At 53.3% G+C, this 12,012-nt stretch overlaps 6 protein-coding genes across 6 annotated transcripts; 3 read left to right on the forward strand and 3 right to left on the reverse strand.

Moving 5' to 3' along the window:
* Positions 1 to 955: 955 nt before the first annotated feature.
* CKM354_001102900 (histone H2AZ) lies at positions 956 to 1,629 on the forward strand (the record flags this gene model as incomplete). Its single annotated transcript, XM_044806506.1, has 3 exons — positions 956 to 971; positions 1,025 to 1,113; positions 1,312 to 1,629. The coding sequence occupies 3 exons, from the start codon at positions 956 to 958 to the stop codon at positions 1,627 to 1,629; spliced, it is 423 nt and encodes a 140-aa protein (XP_044662441.1).
* A 923-nt stretch (positions 1,630 to 2,552) lies between these two features.
* On the forward strand, positions 2,553 to 3,623 carry CKM354_001103000 (uncharacterized protein; the record flags this gene model as incomplete). The annotated part of the gene is made up of 1 exon (XM_044806507.1): positions 2,553 to 3,623. One exon carries the CDS (start codon positions 2,553 to 2,555, stop codon positions 3,621 to 3,623), a length of 1,071 nt encoding a protein of 356 aa, XP_044662442.1.
* Positions 3,624 to 4,974: 1,351 nt separating this feature from the next.
* CKM354_001103100 (prephenate dehydratase PHA2) lies at positions 4,975 to 6,100 on the reverse strand (the record flags this gene model as incomplete). The annotated part of the gene is made up of 2 exons (XM_044806508.1): positions 4,975 to 5,964; positions 6,038 to 6,100. The coding sequence occupies 2 exons, from the start codon at positions 6,098 to 6,100 to the stop codon at positions 4,975 to 4,977; spliced, it is 1,053 nt and encodes a 350-aa protein (XP_044662443.1).
* Positions 6,101 to 7,187: 1,087 nt separating this feature from the next.
* Positions 7,188 to 7,439, reverse strand: CKM354_001103200 (uncharacterized protein; the record flags this gene model as incomplete). Its single annotated transcript, XM_044806509.1, has 2 exons — positions 7,188 to 7,223; positions 7,275 to 7,439. 2 exons carry the CDS (start codon positions 7,437 to 7,439, stop codon positions 7,188 to 7,190), a joined length of 201 nt encoding a protein of 66 aa, XP_044662444.1.
* A 42-nt stretch (positions 7,440 to 7,481) lies between these two features.
* Positions 7,482 to 8,792, reverse strand: CKM354_001103300 (uncharacterized protein; the record flags this gene model as incomplete). Its single annotated transcript, XM_044806510.1, has 1 exon — positions 7,482 to 8,792. The coding sequence occupies one exon, from the start codon at positions 8,790 to 8,792 to the stop codon at positions 7,482 to 7,484; it is 1,311 nt and encodes a 436-aa protein (XP_044662445.1).
* Positions 8,793 to 9,767: 975 nt separating this feature from the next.
* On the forward strand, positions 9,768 to 11,816 carry CKM354_001103400 (uncharacterized protein; the record flags this gene model as incomplete). The annotated part of the gene is made up of 1 exon (XM_044806511.1): positions 9,768 to 11,816. One exon carries the CDS (start codon positions 9,768 to 9,770, stop codon positions 11,814 to 11,816), a length of 2,049 nt encoding a protein of 682 aa, XP_044662446.1.
* Positions 11,817 to 12,012: the final 196 nt, after the last annotated feature.

Raw genomic sequence — 12,012 nt, forward strand, 5'->3', positions numbered from 1 at the left:
TGGAAGACCACCGCACGAGAAGATGCTCTGCTCTAGACATGAAGGAACCCCATCAACACTTGTCATTTCCACGCTCAAAAGCCATTGAATCAGAAGACATGCATATCATCTATGCCTTTCTCAGCATTCAAGTGTATTGAAGCGCCGTGGCTCGACCTATCGCAGCCAGTATCAGAGCCTTGAGCCTCACTCGCCGCGCCCAGCCATATAGCCTCCAGGCCTTATGGCTCGGACTAAGAGCGTAGCAGGTATTACAAATGCCACCGAGCGACTCCTCAAAGTTGGTAGCTCGCGTTCAGGCAAGCTTGCAGAGCAGAATACACTTACTTGGACATCTTTAGCTAACGCAAAACAGAGACACAAGACAATCCTGAGCCGAGAGCCGCTCCAGCATGCTCAGAAACCGCCTTTCAAACGGTTCGGTGTCCGTCTTGCAGGCAAGTGTACCATTCTTCTCACTCATTGCAGTGGAAAGTGACCCCTTCACCTTTTCTTACTGCCCATCTTGCTGCCTCCAGAGCTCCCAATCGGAGCCTCTACTGCTGCATGCCAAACACGCAGGCAGCGACAGCGACAAACGGTGTTCAACCACCGTACCGCATCTGCTGTCGAACAAGCACATAGCGCACTGCGGCTGTGACTACTGATCAAATCGCAGGCTCCCGCATCCATTTGCGACCAAACGAGCACCTGACCGTCTGCCCACCGATATCACGTCCGTGCGCTGGATAGGCGCGAAAGTTGTTGTTCCGCGCTTTACCGAAAACGAAATGCCCGCAAATCCAGTCTGGAAGGTCGTTGGACGCGACTGACTGCAGCTTCGTCCCGGACACAACAACCCATCAGCCTCCTCATTTTCGAGCATTCCGCCCACAACAACATCGCCCACACTCCGCTTCGATACGCGCAACAGATTCACCACACATTCTACCACCCCACATACACACGCGACGCAATGGCAGGCGGAAAGGGTACCTACATCCCGCCGAGACTCGACCTTCGGGCGCATCTGACAGCTGTGCAGGCAAGACTGGAGGCAAGACGGGCGGCAAGGCTGGCGGCGATAACAGCGGCAAGTCGCAGAAGTCGCACTCGGCCAAGGCCGGTCTGCAGGTGTGTATTTCGTGCCTGTTGCTCGACAGGCGAGGCAGCAAACTTGGGTCAGGCGGGCGCGTCGCAAAGCATTTCTCGAGGCACAGTCATACTGCACCACCAGCAAAACACGCAACGAGACCGCGCCCGTCCGATCCACAGCACACTGGCCTCATGACGCGTCACCGCGACCATTGCTGACTGCTCTACCCCACCCAGTTCCCATGTGGACGTGTCAAGCGTTTCTTGAAGTCGCAAACCCAGAACAAGATGCGTGTTGGAGCTAAGGCCGCCGTTTATGTCACCGCCGTCCTCGAGTACCTCACCGCCGAAGTCCTCGAACTCGCTGGAAACGCCGCGAAGGATCTCAAGGTGAAGCGTATCACCCCGCGCCACCTTCAGCTTGCCATTCGAGGTGACGAAGAACTCGACACGCTTATCCGCGCCACGATCGCTTTCGGAGGTGTCCTACCACATATCAACCGCGCTTTGTTGCTCAAGGTCGAACAGAAGAAGAGTAAGAAGGCAGAGGCTTAGTGAGCCCGGCAAGAGTTCAGATGTGTGTGGTAGACATGTCTTTGAGAGAGTTGTGAGTCGAGTATACCCAGTGGAAGGTCAAGATTTTGTTCGGGCAAATGGAGTTTGAGGAGGAAGGCGTCCAGGTACATGACAAGGCGCCATGAGGCGCTAATGAGTGTAGCAGTAAGGTGATTTTTCGATCGAATACTGAGCTTCTTTTTTCCTTAGGTCAACGGCGGACCCTTTTTACGCCGTTCACCACGTCACAGCAATTCTCAGTCCGTTGTCTCCGTCGACATGCAAAGCATGACACCCTCCTCAGTATACGTCGTCTATCCTTGTCCATGGGAGACTCGTTTGTCAATGGAGGCAAAGCAATTCCAATTCATATCACACGATCTATTTGACCAAATGTTTCGGCTATTCTTGAGCCTGTCTTTCGACAGGTTGTGAAGGTATGGTGGCATTTTGGGTTGGTACATACACATGGACTTCTGACCACGCTTGTGCGTGTAGCATTGTCCATCACTGATTGTCAAGCGGCTGGCTTGCACTTAGGCCTTACCGTTTCGCAGGTCATTGACGTCGGCTCGACTGAAGGCTGCAGAGGAAGTCATTACGCTCGGAGAAATGCAGTCCAGCAATCCGGCTCTGTGCCTCATGACTATTGCACACGAATACAGGAACATCACGGCAATGGCCACTACCTGGCTTTGAGCTTGAATGCATTGTGCCTTTGTTTTCTACCTTAAACGAAGCCGGAGGTTGCAACTCTCTTTTACCCTTTGATCAGACATGAATGCATTGTCGACCTCTGTACTAGCTCTCGTCAGCTAATAAATTGCCGTTACGCCCTGTATTTTGCTTCAACAACCAAATTTCCGACGATACCGACCCTCCTGACAGCTCACTCGCACCTGACCCGCCCTCGATTCTACAAGATGGACGCTCAAACGCAGGCAGAGCCCCCGAAGTGTCTCATCTGCTTGGATGATGAAATTGAACTGACTGATATCCCAGAAGCCCAAGTATGCGTGCCATGCTTGGAGAGAGCCTTCAAACTCGCAATCAACGATCCTACCAGTTATCCGGTTGTACTAGGCAATGCAATTCTCAATGTGGACTCATTCGAGCATCTGCTCCCTGCCGATGTAGTCACCGCTTTCCGAGCCTCCGAAATAATGCACAGGACTCCTCGACTCTTTCGCCTATTCTGCGCAGCTCGACCACATGGCCAGACTTGCGGGAGATTCCTCGGCGACGTTAGACAAGCTCGGCCAGAGGGTACTGAGCCAACTAAAGTTTTTTGTAGGCCATGTCAAGCATGGACCTGTGTCGATTGCGGCCAAGAATGCGTCGATTCCGAACATCGCTGCAACACTGAAAGAGGACAAGAATTGCCCGCTAACGAGAAGGGTAGGACATGGCAGCGCTGTCCAAACCAGGGCTGTCAAGCAGTAGCAACCCGTATTGACGGTTGCAACTCTATGATCTGCGGACACTGCCGAACCAGCTTTTGCTGGCTATGTGGTGAACGCGCCCGCCACAGCGATTCCCACTGGTGGGCAAAGTGCCCACGTTTCTCCACCCACGACGATGCCGATGCCACCTGGGATCGAATTCCTGCGAACACGATTGATCGGCGCGAGATACTCCTCATCTTCCTTCGCCGCCAGTACACGTTCTACAAGACGAACAAAGCGGAACTCGAAGAGCGGCTTGAAATTTCTATCGCAGCGAAGCTCGATGAGATTCACAAAGCAGAGAGGGAGAACAACATTGATCTGGAGAACAAAAGTCGTATCGCCAATGAGTATAAAGACCTCTTGAAGCAGAAGGACATGCGGCTTGTCAATCTGAGGGCCGGAGAGCATGGTATTCGCTACCTTCTTGGCAATATTATGGACGAGTATTTTGTTCTTGCTGAGAAAAGGGAGCAGCTCAGATTCGTGAACGAAATTACTGGGCTGGATATTCATGAGGATGAAATGGGATGGCACGATAGGGAATGAGAAGGGCGATAGTATCCGCAAGTCTCGATGGTTAGTAGGCACATGGGGATGGTGCTTAGGTTGAGCAGCAAGATGCCAACTGAGCTGTACCATCATACCGACTAACACTTGCTAGACTTGTGCACTTCTTTTTCAAAATACAAAAACAAATTTCGCTGGTCGAACACATAACTCCAATTTTCATGATACGTCTCACATCGATCTTAGCGCTGGCATGTGGCACAGACATACCCCGAGAGCGAGCGGCAGATAGCCTTGCTCTACCTTTGTTCTGCGCTAACACGCACAAAGAACTCGGGTGCTCTTTGTGTAGCTCCTTGTATCACTTACCTCTTGTGATAGATCAAGACGCAACCTGGCCCTGGGCATGGAGGCTGGCAGGCTCGTGGCCTTAGCCAAGTGCTGTACCGACAGAATTCGTACCGTTGATGCTCATACCCTCTGCCGTGGGTACTGTATGCCAGACGCCAATAAGTCCAGGCTGCCCAATGCCTCCATGGATCTGCAGATAAGTAGGAGATTCACGGTCTTGTTCACGAAGTCGCTTTGCCTCGTCTGTGAAATCACTTGTTTCATTCCTTCTCTGATTGTGTTCTATCGCTGTTCCACACGAGTGTAAGCTCCGTGAGCTCTGTAAGCCTCCTGACATTGAAGCGACTCGAACACTCCACCGGCACTCAAATCTCGTAGAGTACATGCATTCTCGTTCCCTCCCTTTTTACCTTTTGTTCCTCTAAGCTTCGCACTTTCAAATGAACTCGAGGCGTGACTAACGTACTGCGATCGCCAAAGGTCTTTTGTCTTCACCTGCGGGCAAACATTTAATCGGCGGCGGTGTTTACATGTGTTGCTAGCAATCACGCTTACTCAGACAAGTTGGCGACTCATCACCGACTTTAGTTCCGGCAGATCCCCATAAACAGGATCGTCGACTTGTCGTTTTGCTGTTTTGGCGCGCAAAGTTCGCTGCAGGTCAGGGGTTCGAATGAACTCTGGTGCGTTCTTTTTAAGCAATTCGTAGCTCGTCTTTTTGCTAAAAGCTGTGCAATGCTCGTCTGGCCTGCTGCTTGCTTGACTGCTCTGCGCGGTAGCGAGTAAGGGACTTAACTCGCACGTCATCGTTGTGTGTCGATTATGTTTCTGCGAATCTCATGGGTTGCATGTTTGGTGCTGAGGCACCTCTTGTGGCTAGGATCGAGTGCGTAGCGAAGAGACGAGCAGTGATCATTCAAATCTATATTTCACATCAGCAACACCTCTGCGGGCTGGACCATCGAAAAGCACGTGCCAACAGAGCAACGCAGCATCCAAACAACCTTCACAATATTTTTTTTTGCCAAGTCTATCCTACTCACACCAACTTATTCTCAAAACTCCCTAGCCACCTCCACTCCTTTGCGACCGACCCTAGCTCCTCGAGGGCCTTGTTCACCTTACCGCCTTCAGGAAGTTTCCTCCCCACGCACTCGACAAAGAAGACATAGTGCCAAGCGCTCTCCGTGCTTGGCCGGCTGTTGATACTAGTGAGATTAAGGCCAAACTTCTTGAAAACAGCCAAGCAATCTGCAAGAGCACCTGGTTCGCCGTGGTTTACAGTGAAAGTGACTAACGTCTTGTATCTCTGTGACTCTTGATCTTCAGAATCGGTTGATGCAGGGGCGGGGGAGATGGGAACGTCCTGGGTATTACGGAGGACCAAGAAGCGAGTTGTGTTTCCCTCTGCGTCTTGTATATTCTCGGCGAGGAAGTCGAGACCATAGACCTCACCGGTGAAGCGGCTGCCAATGGCCGCGCTGGTGCCAGTCTCGTCGGCAGCTACGAGCTCAGCGCCGCGGCTTGTACTGCCGCAGTCTTGCTTCTCAATGCCTTTCAGGTATGTATCTAGAAAGAGTTTGCACTGACCCCAGGCTTGCGGATGGGAGTAGACTTTCTTGATGTGGGCGAGACTAGAGAGTGGTTTGACTCTTGGCTTTTGTGGGTTTGGAGTGGACTGAGTGGGAGTGATGGCGCCAGAATCTGGAGGGAGGATGCCCGAATCTTTGAGCTTCCGGACACTAGGATGGGAGGGGCTGTTGTTGCCATCGTCATCTGCAGGAGCAGAGTGCCCCAGTAAGCAGTGATGGACCGGAAGGTAGACTTCTCCTTCGACTAAGATATCTGGATGCAGGTTCTGTGCGTTGACAAAGAGGTCGAGCGTCCAGACGACAGAGCCATTGGTAGAATTTTCGAATGGCACGACACCGTAGCGGACCTTCTCATTCTGGATCAGGTCGAAGACTTCTTTGATGGAGTGTTGCCATTGAAGATCATACTTGTCCTTCGGAAAGACCGAAAGAGCAGCCTTAGAGGCATTAGTCAACCTTTGAACAATGAGGTGAGGTATTTGGCTGGCCATGGTGCTGAGAGCAACATACCTGATGAGTATATGAAGTCTCGGGGCCGAGGAAAGCCACAGCTGGCTTCTGTGCCTCTGACATGATGCCTTAGATGTGTTGAAATGGCGAGATGGTTGGTTGACGAGATGGTCGGCTGACGAGCAGTTCTTCAACAGCGGGGATGACCTGCCCAGCGAACGTTCCTGGAGCAAGATAGCGTCGGACAACGATCTGTATAAGCCCAAATTCTGATGATAGTAGCCTTGCTAAAGTCGATTCCAGTACTGGTGATGGTCCGCTACGGCTCAAAAAGTTATTCGCAAGAATATCAAGAGCCGCGCTGGCGCTGACGTCGGCCGGTAAGGCGAGGTAGTTTTGGTAGGTAGAGATTTTTTTGGGGGATGTATCTGAGTCACTGCACTGTCCTTGAGTTCAAATCTGTGACGACGACGGCGCGCTATAGCCTGGAGAAGCGACCAGACAGACTCCAATGCACTAATACTCGGCAATGACAATTGCAATGGCAGGGGACGCGACTCGGCTTGGCAATTGTCCTTCGTATGCGGCGGTTTTGCTTGAAATAGGGACCAGCGATGGCGGCGGTGCGGTATAGCCTGATAGGCAGGGGGCAAAGACAAAATCGGCGTTCGGTCTGGCACTGTTGGACCAGGATAGCGCGGCGCAAGCGAAGTGTACGTGATGTCGAGGGTCGCAGTGTAAAAATTGCTATTGACGAAGTGGAAGCTGGAGAAAGTTCGAAGAGCAGTGACAAGAAGAGAAATGGCCAATCACAACGCGCAAGAGTGAAGACCTTCACGACTGCGTCCTTATTGACTACATGACGGCTAATCAGAGCTATATGGAAGATGCAAGGGAAGTGTCAAACGTTTCGAGAGCTGCATAGGTGGTTGCGGAACGCAGTTTCGAGGTGCAGATGCAGCGCCAAGAAAGCTTTTGCCCTCCCTCGAGCCTGCTTCAAAAGACACAGGAATCCGTACGGCAAGGAATGTATTGAGTTCGACGATCTAAAACTGCAACAACAATCTGGACTCCACGAAACCGGACCAAGATACACATTGTAGCGAATGCCATGGCTATTTCACTTCCAATCAATCGTTACGGTTCGTGGAAAGCGCTAATTTGGCTCCGTCAACCGCCATGAACTCGTGTCGTCTCCACCTGCTTTGATTTAAGCTGTTATGCTTGATCGCAGTGGCGTGGAAGTCTAGAAGAGTCAGCCATAGTCGGCAGCGTCGGGGTGAGATCGATGGCTTACCTGTGGTCGGTGCCCGAAGTGCTTATTCGCCGTAGCAGCCTGCTTAGCCAGCACTTTCTGCGCGAATGATGGTTTGGGTTCTGCTCCTTTTGATGCCGCCGGAGCAGTAGCAGCTGCAGCCTCCTCTGGCTGCGTGGCGAGCGTCACGCCATTTGACTTGACCATTGCGGTTCGTGACTCCTCGCCTTCTGCGAGGTCGTGTATGGGTCAATCATCGTAGAACTCGTCTTCGTCATCATCGGCATTGAGTTGCTCAAAGTTGAGGGCGTAGCGCAGGATGGCGCCAATTCCACCGAATCCGCGCACGAACTGGTTGCCCTCGGAAGAACGATCGGAAACAAATTCCAGCTGAGCACCGAAATCGCGGTACTTCTCAGCGAGCCACTCCAAGAAAGGCATTTGATCGACGACTTCCATCTCCTGGCCAGTGTCCTTGTCCATGAAGTTGGAGCGGTCCTTCTCCTGCTCCTTGGAAGTGTGCAGGATTACCTCGGATCCCTCGCTGCTCTTGAGCGTCCAGCGGGTCAACTCCAAGTTCTCGAATACGATCAAAGTCTCAGCAGCACCAGCTTCCAGAGCCTTGAGAGTATCGCCAATACCGTAGCAGACCTTGCCAGTATCTTGGCTGATTTGGTCGAAGTATTGGTTGATGAGCTTCTTCTCCTGGATGAACTTGACGTTGGAGAGCGTATCAGCAGCCAGTTCGATGGCCTGGTTGAATCCGTTTTCGCCACCGTACGAGACATCGACGACCTTGATGACCTTGGCCTGGAGACGCTGGTCGAACAGGTCGGACTGGTTCAAGTCGTTCTTGAAATCAGCAGATCCAGCAAGGACGATACCGGCCACGTTGACCTTGTCGTTGGTGATGAAGTTTTGCACAGCCAATTCGGCGACCTTTCGGACATAGTTGTGACGCTTCTCCTCACGCAGACGCGCGAAACGCAGGGCGGACTGTCCTCCACGGCCGTGCTTCTTGGGTAGATCGACGGAGAATTTGTGGACGATATCTCTTGTGTTGCCCGCCAGTGTTCCAAACAATGCTCCGTTTCCGTCCATGATGATGAAGCCAAACTTCTGATCGGACTCGAGCAGCTCGCTCAGTGCCTCGGTGTGGAACTTGTTGTCACACAGGTATAGCGAAGTGTTGATGGGCTTGAAAGGCTCGAAATCGATGTTGATCTTTCGCTCTTTTCCTTCGGCCGTGATGATTTCACCACAGTACACCACCAAGCCGTTCGGCGGCACTTTCGAGTACAGCTTTAGACGCTGCTGTGTCGATGTGATGGCGGACAGGACGGACAATCGGTTGACACGCGACTTGATGTTGGAAGCAGTTCCGAATTCTTCAGCCAACATCTTTGCCGCTCGCGAGACCTGGTCCTTGGGCGGAATGATCAAGCTGATCATGCTTGTGCCATTGCCACGAGCCTGTTCCAGACGTTTGATCAATTTCTTGACCTTCCACATCTCAATGTTCTTCTCGGCCTCGCCGGCCTTGGGATCGTTGGCGGACATGGCGGCGGGTGGGTGAGCGCAGCAACGTCGCTCCTGGGAGAAGTGGTTAGTGGGGTGAAGCTGGAGCAAGAAAGTGTGGACGTGGAAGAAATTGCGGGCACGGCGGGCAGCTGCAGAAAGCACATGACCGCGCGCGAAGCTGACAACTCACCTCTCGAGGGCCCTCTCAAAATGCTGCTGTGCACTGCACTCGTCCGGAGGCGCGATGACTCGAGCGCGCGAGGGGTGGAAGGAAAAGGGAGGATGGGAGCGCTGCCTGACACTTAGCAAGCGGACGTCTTGGGACCGGGCAGAAAATGGGCAGCGATTGTGTCGTTGGGGACAAAATGGGCACAACGTCACACACTCCCTGCGCTCGCCGCCCGCCCAGAGATTCGCGTCCCCACAATTCGGCCGGAAGAAGTTGGAGGGCCGACGGTAAGCTGATGTTACGGAAGGCCATTAGTTGCACTTCGCTGCAGGGAAGGACATCTCAACGACCAGCGACTGTCACACGGCCAGCAGAAATGCACCAGCTGACCTGTGTGACCATGGCGAGACACGTCCTTTCCATACCGCTTCTTTGTGCAAAACATAAAGTTCGCCAGGTCCGCTCTAAAGCAGCCAATCTTGCGCGCAGGCCGACACTACCCGCCGCTCGTGAGCCTCACACGATGGACGGCGGCTGTTCCAGGTTGTTCGTCGATACCGCACGCTTTGTATCTGCCAGGCATCGTGACTAGCTCTGAAGATAAGCCCATGGCGCCGCGACCGCCTACTAATCTACACACGCAGCCCTCTTCTCCACTTCCAATTACTTTATCATCCCAGCGTGGTGCGCAGTGAGGATCCCGCCTGAAATTTCCCATTGCCCACCCGCGCCACAGCCATTGGGCGTGATACAAGAGAGCTTCAACAGCTCTTCCCCCTCCCCGGGCTCCTACTGCTAACTTCCGCTGGGCGTAGGTGCGGAAGACTCCTGCGATCACAGACGCGATGCCCGCACAGCGAGGCCAGCTGCCCTCCAGCTGGCAGGCGTATGAACGCGGACGAGCTGGCTCGGCAGATTCTACCGTGAGCAGAGTGCAGTTCGACGAGTCGGCCGAGGAGCACCACCACGCCGCTTCCAATGGCAGCCACATCCCCTCAGCGTACGACAGCGATGGACACCATGTGCGGCGGCGGCGGTCGTCCATTGGTATGGCAGTCGATGCCATCACACAGGCAGGCGGAGTGAACTCCATCGGCAATTTCGCGCGGTCATGGCAGCGTGCAGTCGGCTTTCACGAAGTCACTCCGGTGCGGCAGAGCTTCGTGTACGCGAGGGACGATGAAGACGATGGAGACGAGGAAGAGTCTGATACAACACCAACCGCCCCACACTACCACCGATCACTGCTCCGACAGCAGCTCGAACAGCGGGATGGAGGAGCTGTGGACGATGCCATCGATGATGGGATGGACGACCGAACGCCCACGGCAGAGCTGAATCGGACACTGTCCAAGACTACAAGAGGTTCAACGACAGCTGCAACCGAAGACCAGCCACTTCTGCAAAAGATCAATTCGCGCACTCCAGCAGACGACAGCATCTTCATGATCGAGCCACAACTGGCCTCGCCCTTTGGTGGCAGCTATGGCAGCACCTGGGGCTCACTCTCGTCACGCGTCAACGAGTCTTCCATGCGACATGCAGGTCGTCTTTTCCGCCAACAGCAATTGAGAGGATCAATGATGCCGGATAAGGAACGGGAGCCATTGATGGTCAAGAAAGTCCAAGAGGACGATGGCAAGGTCGTGCAGGTCATCGTAGGCCAGTCTACCCTACCTCAGACCATCTTCAATAGTGTGAACGTGCTCATTGGGGTTGGCTTGCTCGCACTTCCTCTGGCGATGAAGTACGCTGGCTGGATTCCGGGTCTCATCTTCTTCGGCTTCGCAGGTGCTTCGACATGTTATACTGCCAAGTTACTCGCCAAGTGCGCAGATATCGATAACAGTCTGATCACCTTTGCCGACCTTGCATACGTCTCGTTTGGGCCGTGGGCCCGAATCGGCACGTCGATTCTGTTCTCACTCGAGCTCGTGGCTGCATGCGTTGCGCTAGTCGTGCTCTTTGCCGACTCGCTCGATGCTTTGATTCCAGTAGACGGCCTGGGCCTCACAGAATGGAAGATCGCCTGCGGAGTTATCCTCGTTCCACTGAGCTTCCTCCCTCTCCGCCTGCTGTCTTTCACCAGCATTCTCGGAATTCTTTCCTGCTTTGGCATTGTCCTTGCTGTCTTGATCGATGGCCTCATCAAGCCGGACACTCCAGGCTCTCTACGACAACCCGCATCAACGTACCTCTTCCCAGCGAACTGGGGCAGCCTGCCAATCGCCTTCGGAATCCTAATGTCGCCGTGGGGTGGCCACAGTGTCTTTCCCAACATTTACCGCGACATGAGACATCCATACAAATATCGCCGAGGCGTCAACATCACCTACATCTTCACCTTCGGCCTCGACCTCCTGATGGCCGTGGTAGGCCTCCTCATGTTCGGCGACGATGTCAAGGACGAAATCACGCGCAACATACTCGAAATGGATTCCGGCTACCCAGCATTCTTCTCCGTCTTCATCGTCATCTGCGTGGCCATCATCCCTCTCACCAAAGTTCCACTGAACGCCCGGCCTATAGTCTCGACCCTCGAACTCTTCCTCGGTCTTGATGCACGGAGTATGGGCGACGGACAAGTCACGCATGGCTGTTCGGGTCTCACCCGTGGAATTATGAAAATCGCTGTGAGGATCTTATGCGTGGTTTCTTTCGTTCTGCTGGCGATCTTGATTCCGCAGTTCGACACGATCATGAGCTTACTTGGTGCGATTGCTTGCTTCACGATCTGTTTGATTCTGCCCTGTGCATTCCACCTGAAGCTGTTTGGGAAGGAATTGACGACGAGGCAGAAGATGGTGGATTGGGCTTTGATTGTTGTCAGCAGCATATTGGCACTTGTGAGTACGGCGTTTAACTTTGTGCCGAAGGAGAAGTTGGGGATATGAGATGAGGATGAAGCCAAGAGTGCGGTACTGACGGCCTGAGCATGTTTGCGTGTATTGTTATGATTGCCGGTGTTATGAAGAGGTGGTTGTATAATGCGGTTGCAGCGTTCTAAGCACAGCATGATGGAAGAGATTCGTATCTCTCAATGCATGTCAAGATGCAAACGGCTAGGCGGCGGGTTGTTTGAATTGTTTA

Source organism: Cercospora kikuchii (assembly GCF_019650295.1).
Source record: "Cercospora kikuchii DNA, contig_00007, whole genome shotgun sequence".
NCBI lineage: Eukaryota > Fungi > Ascomycota > Dothideomycetes > Mycosphaerellales > Mycosphaerellaceae > Cercospora > Cercospora kikuchii.